This window comes from Cheilinus undulatus, linkage group 10 (assembly GCF_018320785.1).
Source record: "Cheilinus undulatus linkage group 10, ASM1832078v1, whole genome shotgun sequence".
Classification (NCBI taxonomy): Eukaryota; Metazoa; Chordata; class Actinopteri; order Labriformes; family Labridae; genus Cheilinus; species Cheilinus undulatus.
Window position 1 is genome coordinate 21,469,847 of NC_054874.1, and position 19,772 is coordinate 21,489,618.

The window sequence follows — 19,772 nt, forward strand, 5'->3', positions numbered from 1 at the left end:
ATTTCCTACCAGATGATGAGCCCTGCTCACTGTCATCTTTTCATACTTATATTCAATTAAGAAAAGACCTCAGCGATTTTTACCAAATGAGTTTCAAATAGTTTCTTGTTCAGAGTTCAAAGACGAGTTCCTGGAAGAGTCCCGGTTGTGTCAAACTTCTTCAAAACAGGCTTTCTGAGGTGAAGGTAAACTTTTAACCTTTAAATGGCTGTCATCCAGAACTTTACTGCAAGTGTTTATGTCAATATTTATCTGATGGTTTAATTAAAGTATAAATATTTTAGTTTGTTTTTACTGTCCATTCTGCTCATGCTTGTCGTGCTCCTGCTAATAACGAATAACTTTGACATGGCACTTTGACGTGCATTAGAAAACAACTCTTGAACAGAGGGCTCTTTATGATGAAATGCATGGGCATGTTTTTCCACATCCTGAGACAGGATGGGCCAGATTTTTGCCATATTGTGAGGGTGAAATAAGGCCTTCCGAGAGAGGTGTCATATGTGGGAGTTGAAGGACATGACCTGATCAAATATACACTATATTGCCAAAAATATTCACTCACCCGTCCAAATAATTGAAATCAGGTATTCCAATCATTTCCACAGCCAAAGGTGTATAAAATCAAGCACCTATGCATGCAGATTGTTTCTACCAACATTTGTGAAAGAATAGGTCACTTTCAGGAGCTCAGTGAATTCCAGTGTGGTACTGTGATAGGATGCCTCCTGTGCAACAAGTCCAGTTGGAAAATTTCCTTACTCCTAAATATTCCACTGTCAACTGTCAGTGGTATTATAACGAAGTGGAAGCGATCTGGAATGACAGCAACTCAGCCACAAAGTGGTAGGCCACGAAAAATGACAGAGCGGGGTCAGCAGATGCTGAGGCGCATAGTGCACAGAGGTGACCACCTTTCTACAGAGTGTATTGCTACAGACCTCCAAACTTCATGTAGCCTTAAGATTAGGTCAAGAACAGTGCATTGAGAGCTACATGAAATGGATTTTCATGGCCGAGCAGCTGCATCCAAGCCTTACATCACCAAGTGCAATACAACGGGTCAGATGCAGTGGTGTATAGCACAGCGCGACTGGACTTTAGAGTAGAGGAGACATGTCCTCTGGGGTGACAAATCGCACTTCTCCAGCTGGCAATCTGATGGACGAGTCTGGGTTTGGCGGTTTGCAGGAGAATGGTACTTGTCTGACTGTATTGTGCCAAGTGTAAAGTTTGGTGGAGGGGGGATTATGGTGTGGGGTTGTTTTTCAGGAGCTGGGCTTGGCCCCTTAGATCCAGTGAAAGGAACTCTGAATGCTTCAGCATACCAAGAGATTTTGGACAACTCCATGCTCCCAACTTTGTAGGAACAGTTTGGGGATGGCCCCTTCCTGTTCCAACATCACTGTGGACCAGTGCACAATGCAAGGTCCATAAAGACATGGATGAGAGAGTTTAGTGTGGATGAACTTGACTGGCCTGCACAGAGTCCTGACCTCAACCTGACAGAACACCTTTGGGATGAATTAAGGCGGAGACTGAGAGCCAGGCCTTCTGGTCCAACATCAGTGTGTGATCTCACAAATGCGCTTCTGGAAAAATGGTCAAAATGTCCCTTAAACACACTCCTAAACCTTGTGGAAAGCCTTCCCAGTAGAGTTGAAGCTGTTATAGCTGCAAAGGGTGGACCGACGTCATATTAAACCCTATGGATTAAGAATGGGATGTCACTTAAGTTCATATGCAAGTCAAGGCAGGTGAGCGAATACTTTTGGCAATAACTTCCATATTCTTAACAGTGGAGCTCAATGCTAAACTAATGCTATCAAGGGTAGTTTTGTCATCAGAAAATGTCTCTCTGAGGTGTCTGGGGTCAAGCACAATAGTTTCTGTCTTGCCTGAGTTAATGGCTGAAAGTTCTGTGGCCTATTGCACCAGGTATGCCTTAGTTATGTCTTCAGCCACACTATGATGTAAAGTCCTAATTAGAATTACATTCAAACTAAATAGGTCATAACTTAAGCTGTGTCGTTGTCCGATTGAACCACAGTTATTCATGGGCAGCACAGCCAGAGATCAAGAAGGGATGCCTGTCTTTCAGAGCAGCCTCTGCAGTACACTTGAAAGCTGTTCAGGGAGGGGATGTGCTGGTGTAAGGAGCTAGTTCTTTTCTTTTATGTGACAGATGGGATCCCATTTGAGAGCCAGTTTCCTTTTTTTCTTTTAGTTGTTATTTGATAGACAGATTAAAGGGTGATCTTTTCTCCACATAGCTTTACTACAGGCACATCAGACATAAATGTTTTATACCAGAGGTGTCAAATGGCCCTGCCAGTGAGCATGGTTCATCATGGCCTGCAAGGCCTTTTGAGGAGACAGGATATTTTATAAAATAATTGCTTAATGTTTTCATCCATTCAAAATATGAAGCACAAATGGACTAAAATACAATTAATTGCTAAATTTGACAGACCTAATGAAGGCATAATCTAGAGATCAAATGATCCGCATCTCTACAAAGAGCCAGACTTCCTGTCATTTGCCCAGGGGGCTGAATCTTGTCCTCATCAAGCAAGGAGCTGTTAGAAGAACACCTTTAGGCTGCACATGTGAGAAACATATCAGCATGCATACACTCATGTACTTGCTTTCTGCCCCACATGTGCTGATTAGAGCTGATTTGCTCATGATTTTCACATCTTTGTTTAGTATCTTTTTTTTTATTTTATGTACTGCTCTATGTGGTGGAGAGAAATGGTTAAAATGTTGGAGGAGACTGGTATTTTGATTTTTTATTCCTCTTGCAGTACAGGATGTAAGAATATGCTCTATACTCTGTGGCAAAAACTATTCACAAAAATAAAACACACTCATAATTAGTTTCTGCTTTCCTGCTTTCTTGGTCAATCTTGCAGCAAAAAAGCAAATGTTAGCAGTAAAGATGACAAAAAAAAATATTAAGCATTTTTTGATAATTACAGCATTACAGTTGAAATTTATTAAGAGTTTCAGTAATGAAATGCAATCAAGCTGCTTCATTTAAGAGTTTTGTAAAGGGTTTGGGTCATTTTTTACCCTTAGCACAGTGATCACCAACTGGCAGCCCAAGGGCCACATCAGGCCCCCCACAGCTTTCCATCTGGCCCCAAGAAGTTTAATAAATTTAGATCACTGTGATGATAAAAAAAAAAAAAAAAAAAAAAAAAAAACACAGTGTTCAGTACAGCTGCAGTTATGAGGGTCCAAATGAATTAAGAAAAAGGGGAACATAAAGGTCCACTTTTTAGTTAAAAATAATAATAATAATAATAATCCCCCATAAATTAGACTAGCAAAGGGCCTAAAAGATACAGAATGGAAAATGGGGTTAGTTAGAGATACTAATGATTTTAGTCAAATTTGTAATAATTAATATTAAATCTGATTTAGAGTAACAGGAAGAAATACCTAAAAGTGACCCCTGAATTTTATTCATTGCTTTTTTGGTTTCCTCCATTGTAAATACTCTTAAGAGGTTCATTCCCTGAAAACACTTCCTGCCTCGTTCTGTTACTGTAAATGAAACTTAAAAGCCAATCATTAATCCCTCTGTGTGCTTGATAAATGTTCCTTGATCAGAAAAAGACAATCAGGAAGTGTTAATAGGGATGGTTAAACTGTAAGTATCAGTGGGTCAGTGTTAAATTCCTGAATGCTCCTTGAAAAACAGGTTAACTTACCAGAAATGACACTAAGGAAATAATGAATCATAATGAATACTGATAGCGGAAAGTGGATGGCCTAGTTGGCCAGAGTCATTGGAAACACATGTGTGGCTGTGCATTGTTTTAGAATAGAAACCCTGACGAACTTATGAAAACAAAATGACTGCTCTTCAGGATGTGCATGGGGAAAATTACACAGGTATAAGTGATGATATAAGTTGTGTTGATCTCATTGCATAATAAAAAAAGCTTTGTCATTTTAAACTATTTAAAGGATTAGCAAGTCATCATGCTAATCTGTTGTGTTTTCATTTTGTTCAATTTTGCAAATGGAGTTCCCCAAGGTTCTATTCTTAGACAGTTTTATTCATTCACTTTTCTTATAAATGACACAGACACTTCATTAAATAAAAGACCCTTTGCTCTCCCTCTGACTGATGGATCAACAGACCAGTCAAGAATCTAACAAAAGGTCAGTTGCAATGTCAGTTTTATGCTGATGACACTGTCTTGGGGTCAGTCTCCTCTGACCTCTTTTGCCAGTTTAGTCAATGATGCATCTCTATGTCTTTAAACCCTCATCTATCCTGATCGAAAAACACCTCCATCATTTAAAAATAAACCTGAAAAAAACAAGGAAAAACTAGAATGGTCATCTGAGGCGGCAGACCCACGCCTAAGCAGCGCCACCCAGGAACCATTTCTGTGTACCTTTCGCTGTGTGCTTTGGGTCATTTTGTTTCTGGAAAATAAATCTTATTACAACCGATTGTCTTCTGTGATTTTTCTTCCTTTCCCCACATTCATTTTACCCTCTACCTTTACAAGCTTTCCAGGCTGAGAAGCATCTCCATAGCATGATGCTTCTACTACTGTGCTTCACAGTGGGGTCATCCAGTGTTTGGTGTCTGCCAAACAAAGAATCATTTCTGTTGGCCAAAAAGCATCATTTTAGTCTCATCAGACCAAAGAACTTTCTTCCACTTGACAATGGACTGTCCTACATGCCTTTTGTGAGCTCTAGTGGAGTTTAAATGAGTTCAAGGAAAACTCTTAAAGTGAAACTTGGGCTTCCGTTGCATAATGAAGGTTAAATGCTATTCATATGATCTGGGTCATCTGGGCCAAACTTTAAGCTCTAAATCGATTTGTTTTTCTGAAAGTACTTCCTGACTCTTATTTCTGTTACTGTAAGGGAAGAGTAAATGATTTATCTGACGATTTCTCCAATGAATACACGCTCACCAGAGATGATGCTAAAGGGATGATTAACCTTGACATAATGATAATAGCTCACTTGCGGGTTATTCAACAACTTGATGGTAATTGCATTTAATCCAAAGACATCCTGCTGTGCAACTAAAACAGTTAAATAATATTGTTGGTATATAGTTTAATGCACAGTGTTCTGCTGGAGTACAGAGAACGAAGAGCTGCTAATATGGCTGCAGGAAAGATTTGATTTTATGTTGTAAAAGGCAAAATCATGATCATGATGCTAGTCTTCCAAGTACGGAAGCATAGTACTGCCACATACAAAAAAAAAAATTTATTTTATCATGAAATAACGTAAAACCATATATTCATGTTTTTTCATGATGTTTTCACGTTATAACGTGAAAATAACATATCTTGAAATAACGTGATAGTTTCACATTATAACATGACAAATATTTTGTTAAAACATGAAAATGATATTGTTATAACAATAAAGTTTTCACGTAGTATCGTGATACTGAGCCCTTTTATTTTTTATGTATGTGGCAGTACTACGCTTCCGTATCCAAGTATGACAAACTCTACTTCATAAGTTTATGTTTCCTCTGACCATTCAAAAGGGGACGACATGGGGGATAAAGTTTCTCAGCTTTGGTTGCATACCACCAACCAAACTCATACCCTTCTGCAGACAAAAGTGATATGTAATACAACATCTTTAACACCATGACCCTGAACCCTACACATTTTCCAGAAAATACCTGGAAACTGAGCCTTCTTCAAAAAGAGTTACTATTTTAGGAATTTCCACCCAACACACCCCAAAAAAACATCTAGATTTGTCATCATTACACTGTATAAAAAAAAGTTTTGTAGTTCAAAGTGTTAAGTATGACATGATTTATAAGTGAGGTCATAACCAGCTATGTTTGTGATGCAAGCTATCTTTTGTCTACTTGTTATCTTCTTGTGGTGTATCTACATGTTGTAAAACTTCCTGTCTCAAAGTGATGACACTAAAGAGTTTGTTTTTTTTTGTTTGTTTGTTTTTTTTTTGTCAAAAATGATCTTAGTCATGATTGAAAACCATTAAAAGGGTAACACATCCAAGGGACTGAATACTTTTTTGATAGGCACTGTACTCGGACACTTCCTGATGAGTCATTAGGTGTGGCATTCATTATAACATCAGGAAAAGTCCCATGGTTGTTTAGGTAAAGCAGGGAGAGTGTCACCTTTAATAAAACGTTTGCTTTTCATACTTTCAAAAGGAAAAAGTCAAAGGTTTTTCCATCCTAATCACACGTATCTCTAACTCTGTCTCTCTACTGTGTATGTATTGTTGTATGTTTTTCTTTTCTTATTTTATTTTGTTTCTTTTCTTTATTCTCTGCTGGCTGTAAAATGAATTGCACCCTTGGGGTAGTTTAACTTCCCTTACCTGAAGCTTTATTGGGAAACCGCCCACCAGGTTCACACAGTTCAGATAACAAAGACATGTAGGCTATGTAACACACTCCTCAGCATCATAACAAAACCCCACAGCCTGAAAACTGACCCAAACAAGAATGACTATTTATAGCATTTTCCCTTTTACATCATCACTTAACTTTCAAGAGTTCAACCAGAGCAAAAGAAATCACACAAAAGAAATAACACTGTCTTTAACCTCTATTTTAGGATCATTACTCTTTATCCAGAGTTGTATTATTATAGTAGAAGCTTTGCTGCATTAAACATTACAAACAGCTGAACATAACAACGAATGCTTTTTTAACCTAACTTCTTATGGATTTATTTTTCATCTGTGAATACATGACTATGCAAGTAAAACTTCTACCTTTTTTACAAGCCAAGGTTAAAGGATAGAAAAAAAGACAAAATTCAGTGGTCAAACAGCATGAGTCCATTATCCTAGAAGGGAGTACACCAGTATCTTCAAGTTTATGTCAGTCCATGATGATTTTACAGTGATTCATAATTACTGTGAAATTCTCACTCCTTACATTTCTTTCGTATGCTATAAAAAACATTTCCTCATAGTCCTGCTGTGCAACTAAAGCAGTTAGATAATATTGTTATATGAGTCAAAGCACAGTGTTTTGCAAGAGTACGGAGAGCTAAGAGCTGCTAATATGGCTGCAGGAAAGATTTGATTTTATGTCGTAAAAGACGAAATCATGATTATGATGCTAGTCTTCCAAGTATGACAAACTCTACTTCATAAGTTTATGTTTCCTCTGACCATTCAAAAGGGGACGACATGGGGGATAAAGTTTCTCGGCTTTGTTTGTATACCACCCACCAAGCTCACAACCTTCTGCAGACAAAAGTGATATGCAATACAACATCTTTAACACCATGACCCTGAACCCTACACATTTTCCAGAAAATACCTGGAAACTGAGCCTTCTTCAAAAAGAGTTACTATTTTAGGAATTTCCACCCAACACACCCAAAACAAATCAAGAATAGCAAGAAACACACTGAGTGTGACGTCTCTCCTGGGATTGTAACATGAACCTGAATCTTGATTTACACTGCATAAAAAAAGTTTTGTAGTTCAGAGGGTTAAGGATAAAAATGATTTAAAAGTGAGGTCATAACCAGCTAAGTTTGTGATGTTAGCTAACTTTTGTCTATTTGTTATCTTCTTGTGGTGTATCTACGCGTCGTAAAACTTCCTGTCTCAAACTGATGCAACACATCTTCATATTGGACACATTTAAATAAATCAACTCATGATATGATTTATATACTGGTTTAACCCTTTATGGAGCACATAGAATTATGTGACATTTTTTTTTTGTTATTTAGAGCCATCAGTTATCAGTTCCTTCTCCTTTGGAATCATTTACATGTCAGGGTCTGAGATCCCCCCTCTCTACCTTAAAACTTTGCTTTTTCACACTAGGGCTGGCTCAGGCCTGGACCAGCTCCTAGGTAGACTGCTACAGGCTCAGACTGCAACAGGACCTGGGCTCCTATGACTCATATAGATGTTCATTTGGATCATTGGTGTGGACAGCCTGGTGCTGTGGACTGAGCAGATGACTACTGCTACAACTACTAATATCATTCTTAAGTCTCTTAACGTTATTATTAATGTGAATGTGAATGTTAGAGCTGCCTGACTTCAACTTCTGTTATTACCATTATAAACCTTCAAAATGTTAATTAGATCTGTAAATAGAAGAATGATCCGTCTACCAATTCTACTTTGTTGTTCCTGCTAATACAGCTCATACTTACTGTTATTACCTGTCATAAATCTGTTGTAGTGATTGTTGTGATTGCTCTTGTTTGTTTGTTCCTTTCTGTCTCTCCCTCTATTATCTCTCCAAGCCCAGCACAGCCGAGGCAGATGTTTGATCATCATAAGTCTGGTTCTGCTCATGGTTTCTGCCTGTCAGAAGGAAGTTTTTCCTTGCCACTTCGACTCTACTAAATGTTTAGCTCATGGTGGATTAATGCAGGGTCTTTCAACTACATTACATCACAATACGGTACAATGAAATACAATACAAAACAGTACAGGATTACAGTCAAAGCCTGTTATTTTTTGATGGGGTCTTCGTATAACATTTGTTATTTAGTGACTCAGCACAAATAGACTACGGAGGCCTGGAAGCCCAATACAAAATTGGAAAGTTGGAAACACTTTTATAAAGCTTGAAACAAATTAACAATGGCCTAAAAACTATATTTCATAAATCAAAGTCACATCAGCCAAACACTTTTACAAATGACAAAACTAATTTACAAGAAGTCCAATACAAAATTATAAAGTTTGAAACATTTTTACAAAACTTGAAACTTTGGTCACTTTTAGCATTTGGTACATTCGCTTTCTGTAAGATACTGTTGTTTTAAAAAAAAAAAAAATAGAAATAAAATAAGAACTTGTTAAAGTGTTCTACAACTTGATGATTTGTCTCAGCTCATGTAAAAGTGTTTCATATTTTTGTAAATTTGTTTTGTAAAATGTAAATTGCTTCATGTTTTTTTTTACATTTTAAAGTTTTTACATGAAATGTCAAAAAAGTTTTAATAGAAGTGTTTCAGACTATGAAACAATGTATTGGATCAGTGAATTTGTTTCAAGTTTTGTTCAAGTGTTTCAGACTTTATAATCTTGTATTTGTCTTTTTGTGTGTTCTGTAAAATGTCTTTTTTTTGCATTTTGCATTTTGCATTTTTTAAAAGTGTTATGGTAATTTGTTTTATGACAATTTTTCAAGTTTTGTAAAAGTGTTTCAGACTGCTTTTGTTTTGTACAACTGTATAACACTGAATTGTTGTTTGATAAAACTGCTTAAGTGTGATTTTTGCATGTCTGTGGTTGACAGTGCATCACCTAAATGTATTACCTTAAAAGACAAAAGGTTGCACAGCATCTAAGAGACAAGTTGCTTAATAATAGCTTGTCAAAACCTTGAAGGTAAAGACGTATTAATCTTTATTTTGTTTTATTCCCTTCATCTGTTCCATGAGAACCAATAGACTTACTGTCCACTTCAGTTTATGAAGCCATGTAAGCTTATGTGTGCATATGATTGAACATATGTGACACAATTACAAAACAAAAAACCCAATCTTCTTTCAAATAAGTTATTTTTTATTTTTGAGTTCTTTCAGCACAATAATGTACAATGAGTTTAAATAAAACAGCTACAGATTGATTAGTCTTACATCCTTCATAAATCCATGTCTGCTACGATGTCTGATATCATTTAAATATAAAAAAAAACACATCAAATTAATTTTGGGCAATAACATCTTTTTCAGAAAGACATTCAAACACTCTTTGACACACCAAACCCACACATCCAGGCATTTACAGTTTTAATTGTCTGAACAAGTAAACTTAGAAACTAATGTATGTTTGTAACATTTCCCATTACATAACATTATATTTACAACCAGCTATGCTCCTCCTTTTACTCAATCTGTCTCATTGTTCACAGAGCATCTGTGAGGTTCTTCAATAGAAATGGCGGAGCTGGTAATAGATGATTTACAGCATAGTGGCTTTCACTCTGTTGAAGATCTGTTGCACTTTTACAGCAGGGACACAGCCTTCCCTCAGGATGGTGATGGTCCCTGTGGAAGAAGATGACAGGATTAGACAGTGCCTGTCAGAACATGCAAAATCAGAAAGAGTCTAATGGGAATATTTTGGCATTTTACCTTCATCAATCTTTAGACAGTTGACCACGGTGGAAGCAACAAGTTCATTTGAGTCTCCGTCACACAGAACTCCTTGGATCTTGTGTCCCAGTCGACTGCGGAAAAAATTTGAAAGTTTGAGAGGTAATGTGGATTTAGTTACTGCTGCTTATAAATATACATGCCAAGATTATTCCACTAAAAGAGATCATCATAGTTAAAATCATTCAACAGTTTTACAAATGTCTCAAGAGTGAAGCCAGATGCATCCTGTACTTTTAAGAAGAGTTTATTTAGGGGAACCTACTTGATGACCATGCTGTGGTGGGTACTGTCTGACTCTCCACTGGGATTGGCTGAGGTTATAGCGAGGGGCCCAGTGATGTCGCACAAGTGGCAGGTTACTGTGTGGTCGGGGACGCGGATCATGATGCTGTCCTTTGTGCCAACACGGTCATAAGCTGGTCCCACCCCTGCACAAGAGAAATCAGAAGGTAATTATTGATCTTATATTGATAAATGGGAAACAGATGTTTAATAGATCTTGTAGTACAACATTCATACTGCTGTGAGGAATTTACCCAGCCTGAAGAGCCAGTCTCCTTTGCTGACGATGCAGCTGATGCCTCCTGGATAAACATTCCTCATAAACTCCCACAGCAGAGGACTGAAGGGAGGCTTGGCTGCCACCAGCTGCTCCACATTAGATATGCAAATACAGATGGGCTTTTCAGCTGGTCTGTCCTGGATCATTTCATAGAGAGCAAGTTGATGAGTTTCACATCACAGTGACCAAATTTTGGATTTAGATATAATCACATGTGCCCTTTAACTTCAGTTATTGGTTATTCTTACTTTAATGTTGTAGATTTTCTCTATGGCTTGAGGGTTCTTGCAGGAGGCAGCCAGTGCATACACGGTGTCTGTGGGAATACCGCACACTCCTCCCTCCTCCAGGAGACCAGCGATCTTCAGGAGGCCACTGGTGAGTCGAGAGCTAGCCACGGGACAGGGCATCTCTTTGGCAGCCTCCTTCTTCTTCTTCTTCTCCTGAGGAAGGCCACAAACAGAGGGTTGTTAATAAACAAATAATAGATGACTATAGGATTTTAAAAGGAGTCTCTTACAAGATTACCTTGATTAATGGAGGGCCCATAGGAAGCAGTCTCTGTGAGTAGATGCAGCTCAGCAGTGAAGCCAGTGCTCCATACATGCAAATGATTGAGAAGAGTGCAAGCATGGCCACTGTGAAGAAGAGATTGCAATAATTAATAATAGAATGATGTAGATTTGATTACATTTCCTGATTTCATTGAACTCAAATGTATTCAGAACATTGCAGGCATACTTTCGAGTTCATATGGGAGTCGCTGCAGAGTAGAAAGCAGGAAGCAGACCAGGATGACCTCCATCAGTGCTGTCAGAAACAGCAAAACCAGGTTCCTATAGGCAGCTGACACAAGAATAGAAAAATGAGAAAAGCTAAACAATTATCAAGCAATAATTTTCTTGAAAATAAAGACAAAATGGTGTTTTTCTTACCAATCAGCATGAGGAAAGCATTGATAACCAGCAGAGCGATGGCTCCTGCTGTAAAAGCATTGGTTGTCTCTGGGGAAAGCTGAAGAATGTTACCTAGAGAATAAAAGTTTTAATCAGATGTTTGTGTATTTAAGTTATAAAAAGTCTCAGTGTGCTCACATTTGTACCAACATACCTGCAAACCTAAACCAGGTCCAGGTTGCCCACACTGCCACATAGATTGATGAGATGACTGAGCCAAAGCGCCCTCCTCCAGCAACCTGCAGCCGGCTGATGTAGACTTGGACAATGGCTCCAGAGATGAGGACCCAGGGGACAGTCATATGGAGAAAAGTGGAATTTGCACTAGTTGAAGCTGCATGGAGAGCTGAGAGAGCTGCCACCCCGTTTAGAAGGTAGAATAGAGAGTCCGAAGCTTGGTCAGTTTCGGCATGTTCTCCCTTCTTGGCGCTGATGCACCCTAAAGCCTTCTTGAATCGGTCAGTGGAGACGAGCTGTGGTCCTACAGGGATTAGAGACTTCTCTGCTATGGTGTTGACCAGACGGGAGAAAGTACCGTACAGGGAGGCTGCGGTGAACACGGAGGACACTACACCAAAAAAGATGTAGTAATCTTTAAGGGGGATCTGGGAGATTGTGGAGACTGTGAGCAGGACAAACAGCATGTTGTGGGTCAGCTCCAGGATGTCTGTGCTGAGACTTCCGATGCAGAGCACCAAACCTGCCACCACAAAGAACCAGTCTCCCACCATCGCCTCCCTCCCTAAGATCACATTACTGTCCTCAACAAGCAGAACAGATACCACAAACTCATCCCAAGCTTTGATCAGCCAGTATGTGGCATGCAGACCAAACTTAGTGGTGTGGTAGCAGTCCTGGCGCAGATGGGCGTAGTAGCTAGAGAACAGCTGAGCCACCGAGATGATCGAGACCCACGCAGCCCCCACACCGAAGGACTTAATGTACCCAAAGTTATAGAAAGCAAAAACGAAGGCAGACACAGTGTCGCAGAAGAAACCCAAAGCCATGGGCTCGGCATATTTGGTGTTTTTCTTCTTCTCTTGGCCAGTGCTCTGGGTGTTTGCAGAGCTGGTGGTCCCCAGCAAGAGAACGTTAAAAAGTGGGGTACCAAAGCCTTTCAGGACTAGACGCTGGGTCAGACCTTTAAGGAGCAGCGCCGCTGAACCATAGATGGCAAAAAGCAAAATGAGCAACTCTAAAACACCAGAGACCACAAGAGCCCAGGAGCTCGATACCAGACTAACTGCTTCAAAAACCAAAGTGAATGTGATAGCGCCAAAAACAAAAGGCATAATGTAGTTGACGGTGGCGGAGCAGAAGGCGAGGACAAAGGACAGAAGGATATATGGGATAAGACCAGCGATAGCTGACTCTTCCAAAGATTGATTTATGGGGATCTTTGTGGTAGCATTGGAAGAAAAGTTGAATGTTATGTCATTGGACAATGACAAATTGTTAATAATCAAAGATGCAGGAGTTTCAGGTAATGCACCGAAGTAGATTCTGGTGGCACCAAAGCTGGCCCAAAGAGCAGCGTAGCCGATGAAGGCAGTGCCACTCAAGTGGTCGTATTTTCTAAATGAGAGCAGTCCGGCTACTAGCTGGCAGATACCACCAATAAGGATGAGATGAACTCCTAGAAAATACATTTGAATTCAAATTAGTAAGAAATGTTTATGTTTATTATTTTATCTATGTTTAATTTATTGTCAGACTTTTACCTGCAAGTATGTTCTCAACTCCTACTGGTGCAGCACCGGTGTGCGCTGTATTGAAGTTCTGCAGGAGAACAAGGAATGCACTGATCCCATTGGATAACATGCCCAACACTCCTGGTTCTCCATAGAAGCTGGCTGGGAAACCATCAGCTGATGCCATTGTCTTTGTGATAAAGCTGCAGTTTCACTAAAACAATGAAACAAGTTGTTTAAACAACCCCTCCATGACCGTAAAAGTCCCTTTTCATGTATCAAATATAGCACTTAGAAATCTCTTTTAATCTTGATATTCTTAAGACTAACTGAATAAAATTTAAAGCAAAGAGACAACCCATTTCCTTGTGATTGGAGACTACAATTTAACATTCTTAAAATGCTGCTAAATAGACTTTATGGCCTCTTTTGTAGAGAATATAAAAAAGAGAAGCAAGAATTTTTAGCAAATGCTGTTATCCTTTAATAACATACTAAAAAGAATCATTTCCACTCCCCGTGGCTCTTTACTGTCATTTCCCTGAATATTTACAGAAAGCTGAGAGCTTACAGCCCTGCCCAGTCATTAACAGGCTGAGCTACTGTAGCAGTGTGACAGCTGTAAGAGCAACAAAGGAGAGGCTTAGCTGCTATAATAACTAGGTTAAGCAAGCATAACTATGTCATTATAGAGCAAAGGCAAGCTAATATCTACTAGTCTAGAGACATTTCCAGGGTTGGGATTTTACTCTTTTATATTAATCTTAATAAAATATGTAAAATTTGTCAAAGAGCAACCCAAGATATTTTAAAGATGTGAAAACATCTTAACACAATTTAAATGTACATGCAAAAAAAGGCTCATTGCTAGTGTGTCATTTTAAAGTCTTACCTGATGAGGATGCTCAGACAGGACAGGTGAACTGTTTCTGAAGCAGAGATGAGGGTTTGGTATTAATAAGTCTGGAGTAGATGCTGTAGGAGGAGCAAGGAGGGAAAAATTCCCTCTTACCTGCAATCTGAGAGGTGACATCACCGCTCCTAACCTTATACAGTAAAGTACCACTCCTGTCTCCTCCTCCTCTGTGGCTGGTGATGCTTTGTATGTTTATGATGATAATTATCTAAGAGGAAATTCCTCTTAAGATGATATGTTTTTCTGTGGAGAATATGTCAGTGTTTCCCTGTTCCTCCCAGATCAGCATCATCAACCATTGTGAGTCCTGGACTATATAAGGCAGGTGCACTCGCATCCAAAAAGTATCAGCATCCATCAGAAGCTCCTGACTTCTGCTTTACTGCACCAAGAAGAAGAAAAAGAAGAAGACCGAAGCCATGATCTCCACACTACAGGTAAAGATTTAAAGATATTTTAATGTAAGATTTTTAAATAAAACATACTAAAAGAAAAAAATTCTTGTTTATTTTTTATTTATGATACGATAAAATATGATACGATATGATGCACTTAATTAGGGGAAGTCTTATACTCCAAAAGCTACCAAAGTGCTACTGATACTGCAGGAGTGGAGAGTAACCAATTACTTTTACTCAAATTACTATGATTGAGTAGTTTTTGAGTACATTTTGAAATCAGTACTTTTACCTCTACTTAAGTAAGTTTTAACCAGAGTAACTCTCCTTTTACTTGAGTACAATACTCTTGTACATTTGCACCATGAGTGAAGTTACCCACTGAGTAAGAGTTCTTGTCCATGACTTCAGGCACTCCTAAAGTATTCTATGATGCATATTCTTCATCAGTATTAACTGCCTTGCTATGAGGTTGACTCTATTTTTTTGCTATAGAAGACCCACTTTGCTACAGATTTTCAAGAGTTACGGTCAGAGTTTTGTCATATTGTAAGATAATCATGACTTTCAAAAGTGTAGGATAACTGTAAGTAGTGTGGACCAATAAAGACACTTTTAATGTTTTAAATGTAACTTTATAGGAGTTCAATTGACTCTGTCAATTTAGCTGTGTATCTTAATTTGTTATAGAGGTGGGACTATACGTGAACAACCTGGCTGGAGATCTATTCTCTTGTTCTTCTTGCCAACAAGGAAAAACATGGTTTAAATAACGACTATGAAGTGGATATTTTTTACTTGAGAAAATTTATAGATCAATTGTATTTTTACTTGTATTTAAGTAGATTGCAACCAGATTAACTATTTTTACTTGAGTACGATAGTTGTGTACTTTTTCCACCTCTGGTATACTGAAAACAAAAATAAACTTTAAAATTAACTCAAAGTAGCTTTCAGATCAAGGATGTTTTTTAAGTGAATGTGCCGCATGGATTATTAAACACTGTAAAAATGTTTGGCAGATTACACACACTGTACCACACCTGTTACAGCACCCTCTCGGCCGAACAAAAGCTCTTTGAAAAGAAAAGCAAACGCTGAATGATGTTTATAGTAGATAAAATGAGATATGAGGCTGACATTTACAAGGAAGAAACTCAGTGCGTGGGTGTTTTCACAGCTTGTAGGTGACATAAAAATGATTTGTTGTGCTGTTATAAACATAACACTGAGGTTTTTGACTATTTAAAAACATATAGTGTACTTTTGATCCTGCAGAAAACCATCAGACCATTGCTGGCCATCAGAGGGCTGCACAAGTCTGCAGTAGATGGTAACATTGACTTTACATAATGATTTTTGACCTCTAAGAGAAATATTTCTCAAGATTTCACGTTCCTTACTGTGTCTTTCCTCTGTCAGTCTTAAAGCATCCGGCCCCAGAAGAGACAGTCACATCTAGCTTTGGGAAGTTCATCAGTGAGGTGAGGCCTCAGCACCTGTCCTCTCTGGTGCTCCACCGCAGCAAAAGAATGGTGCTGGACAGCATCGGAGTCGGCCTGATTGGCAGCACAACAGACGTCTTTGAGTTGGCACTGCAGCACTGCCAGGTGAGGCACGAGGAAGGAGAAAAAAAACTTTCTAAAGGTCTTATGTGACACAAAGCAATTAGACTGGTGAAAGGAAAAGAGTGGCCTTATACAAGCAGTCAAAAGTCAACAGCTGTGTGCAGAGAGATGAGATTAGATGAGCAGGATTTGGTTATTTTATATTGAATTTCAACAGAATGCTAACCTGAGAATAAGCAAAGGCCTGGTAACCTTTTCTCCTAATTTCTGCTTCCAGTAATCTTTTAATTAAGCCAAAATATACTAAAGAGTTTTCATTAAGTATTGACACGTTGCTGTGGCAGACTCTTTGTTAACCTGTCTCTGTCTTTTCCCGTCTAGTGCATGTATGCCCCTGATGACATCAGCTCTGTGTACGGACGCAGGGGCATGAGGCTCTCACCGACACTGGCAGCTTTTGTCAATGGAGTGGCGGTGAGTTTGTTTTTGTGGAACAAATGGGTCACAAGTGTACACCTTATAATTAAAACCTACTAAACTCATAAATACAGCTATTTTTGCTCAGCTATGGTACTGTGCCGACCAAACAGGAAGCTTTAATGAAAACTAACTTTAAATAACCCCTTGACAAAAACTTCCAGCACTAAGTCAACTAACTTTGCTTTTCTTATGTTTGCAACTTGTAATTTCAGCCTGTTGTGGAATAAAGAAAGGGATTTTCCACATTGTAAAGGAGGTACAGGGATGTAGTGATAAGATTTATGTTTTTATTAGCTGTAGTAGCATCTGTGTCAGGCAAGGATGCTCATCCATAAGGGGGAAAAGGGGGAGTGCTTTCCAGGGCCCAGCCAAACTGGGGGCCTATGGAGATTAGGAAAACCATGTTCCATTATAGAGTTAATCTGTGATTACTATATTTCATTTTAATAATGAATAATAATAACCACTCTTATCAAAGAAAGAAAAACAAAAAATTACATTTATTTATGCTGTAGTAAAATATAGCCTTATTAAAAATATAACTGTGCGTTCTTAAAACAGATTTACCTTTTTCTGGTAGTGTTTACAATTTGAATTGGCAGCATTTGGAAAGTAATGTCAGACTTCATGAGTCATGGTGTGGACAAACGTCAGGATGCCAGAGAATAAAGAAGGGTTAAAATAACTTTAAGGGAAAAAGAAGTAGTTGAAAAAGGAATGGAAAAAGTGATAATTAGCAAAAAAAAATTGGTTAAAATTGGCAAAAATTGGCAGAAAAATCAGGTAAAAACATTGGTTATGGAGTGGCAAAAAAAGGACAAAGGAGGCAAAACCGGATTTAAAGAAGCAAAAATGGGATATAAGTGGCAAAAATTTATCTAGAAAGGCAAAAAAGGGTCAAAATGGGTGAAAAGATTGTGAAAAGCGGATAAATGTGCCACAAATGGGTTACAGAAAAGGCAAAAAGTGGCAAAAATATTGGCAAAAATGTAAGACTCGGGTTGTAAAAGGAGGTTAAAAGCAGTGAAAATAGTGGTCAAACTTGGTTAAAAGATGCAAACATTAAAACAATGTGGCAAAATGGGGGGAGACATTGTTTGAAAGAGCTTAAAGTAAGTAATTTGAACATCAGAAACAAATAACAGCTTGACACACTTTCAGCTCCAAAGTGTGGTAATTGTAAGCCACTTTCCACTTTCCAGTCATTGAGAATCATTCCTGCTTGATCAGCATACAGTTAATCACTTTGCATGACACCTACCCTGCTCATGAAGAGGCGTCAGTATTAATTTTAGCCTGTAACCAGCTAAAATTTCCCCATGGGATCTTTAAAGGAGTTTTATATTATAATAATCACCACCAGTTGACCATTATGTTATTTTTACATATCCTGCAGACTCACTCCATGGACTTCGATGACACATGGCACCCTGCCACTCACCCCTCAGGAGCCGTCCTGCCTGCTGTGTTAGCACTCAGCGACATGATGCCTGCTAACAGCAAACCCAGTGGTCTGGACTTCCTGCTGGCATTCAACGTCGGCATAGAAATCCAGGGACGACTGATGAGGTTCTCTAATGAGGCCCACAACATCCCCAAGAGGTGAGCTCCCATACTGTCATTTATTGGCTGACTGCGAAAGTACAGCAGCTTTTATTTGATCTCCTTGAATGTTTATTTGACGGATAAAAAGCCAGCTCCTTGTTATATGGTTATATTTATAATCTGAGGGGATCAAGTGTCCACAGCGATCAGTGTTTGACTTTGCTGATCTCTGCTGTGTGGTTTACAAGGAGGCCTCTGCAGTAATATGCAGCCTCTTAGTGGTATCAATGAGCCGTGAAAGGTGTGTTATTCTGTCCACCAAAAAGACTGCAGAGCCTCTGTGAGCACTTTTAGCCATGTAGAGGAGGAGACGCACTCACAGATTTTTATTTGGCATGTGTTTACACCAAGTCAAATGAGCCAAAGCATTTCTAGCTTGTTTACTTGATGGTGAAATGTCTAAAAATCTATTAAATAAGCGACTGTGCTTGAGAGGAAAAACTGTGACACACAAGGAGCTTCTTTTAGTTGTATGTGTATTTTTTCCAGTACCTGACCAAACTCTCTTTCTATTTCTCCTCCTCATCACCAGGTTTCACCCTCCCACTGTTGTAGGAACCATGGGGAGTGCAGCCGCCTGTGCTCGCCTCATGTCTTTGGATCCCTCCCAGTGCAGTCATGCTTTGGCTATAGCTGCCTCTCTATCAGGAGCTCCCATGGCTAATGCTGCTACTCAGTCTAAACCCCTCCACATAGGTAATGCGGCACGTTTGGGGCTTGAAGCGGCTCTGCTGGCTTCACGAGGCCTTGAGGCAAGTTCTCTGGTCTTGGATGATGTCGCTGGGGTTGCGGGCTTTAACGCCTTTTATGAAGATTATGTCCCACAGCCACTAGAGCCACCCAGTAATGACAGCCATATGTTCCTATTAGAGGAGCAGGACATGGGCTTCAAGCGCTTCCCTGCCCACCTGGGGATGCACTGGGTGGCAGATGCTGCAGCCTCGGTCCATAAGCTCCTTGTGGGCTTTGGACCCGGCACGGTTTCTCCTGATCAGTTTCAGGACATCCTGCTCAGAGTCCCCAAATCAAAGTACATCAACAGGCCCTTCCCTGACTCTGAACATGAGGCACGCCACTCCTTCCAGTTTAACGCCTGCAGTGCTCTCCTGGATGGTGAAGTGACCGTCGAGTCCTTCACACCCACCGCTATGAGTCGCCCCGACCTTCACGCTCTGCTGAGTCAGGTTCGAGTGGAGCATCCCGAAGACAACCCAGCCAACTTCAACCGCATGTATGGAGAAGTCCAGGTAACACTCACTGGTGGAGATATCCTGAAGGGACGCTGTGACACTTTCTATGGTCACTGGCGTAACCCGCTGACCAATGAGAGCCTAAGGAAGAAGTTCAGGAACAACGCAGGGGTGGTGCTTCCTTCAGAGAAAGTTGAGAGGCTGATCGATGCGGTGGAAGAGCTGGAAAGACTCAGGGACTGCAGGGCCCTTCTCTCACAGCTGCAATAA

The 19,772-nt window shown here is 39.4% G+C and overlaps 1 protein-coding gene across 1 annotated transcript; it reads left to right on the forward strand.

The window, feature by feature from the left end:
• Window positions 1-14,680: 14,680 nt before the first annotated feature.
• On the forward strand, window positions 14,681-19,772 carry irg1l (immunoresponsive gene 1, like). Its single transcript, XM_041798182.1, has 6 exons — window positions 14,681-14,698; window positions 15,938-15,992; window positions 16,082-16,269; window positions 16,609-16,701; window positions 18,104-18,309; window positions 18,845-19,772. Exons 1-6 carry the CDS (start codon window positions 14,681-14,683, stop codon window positions 19,770-19,772), a joined length of 1,488 nt encoding a protein of 495 aa, XP_041654116.1.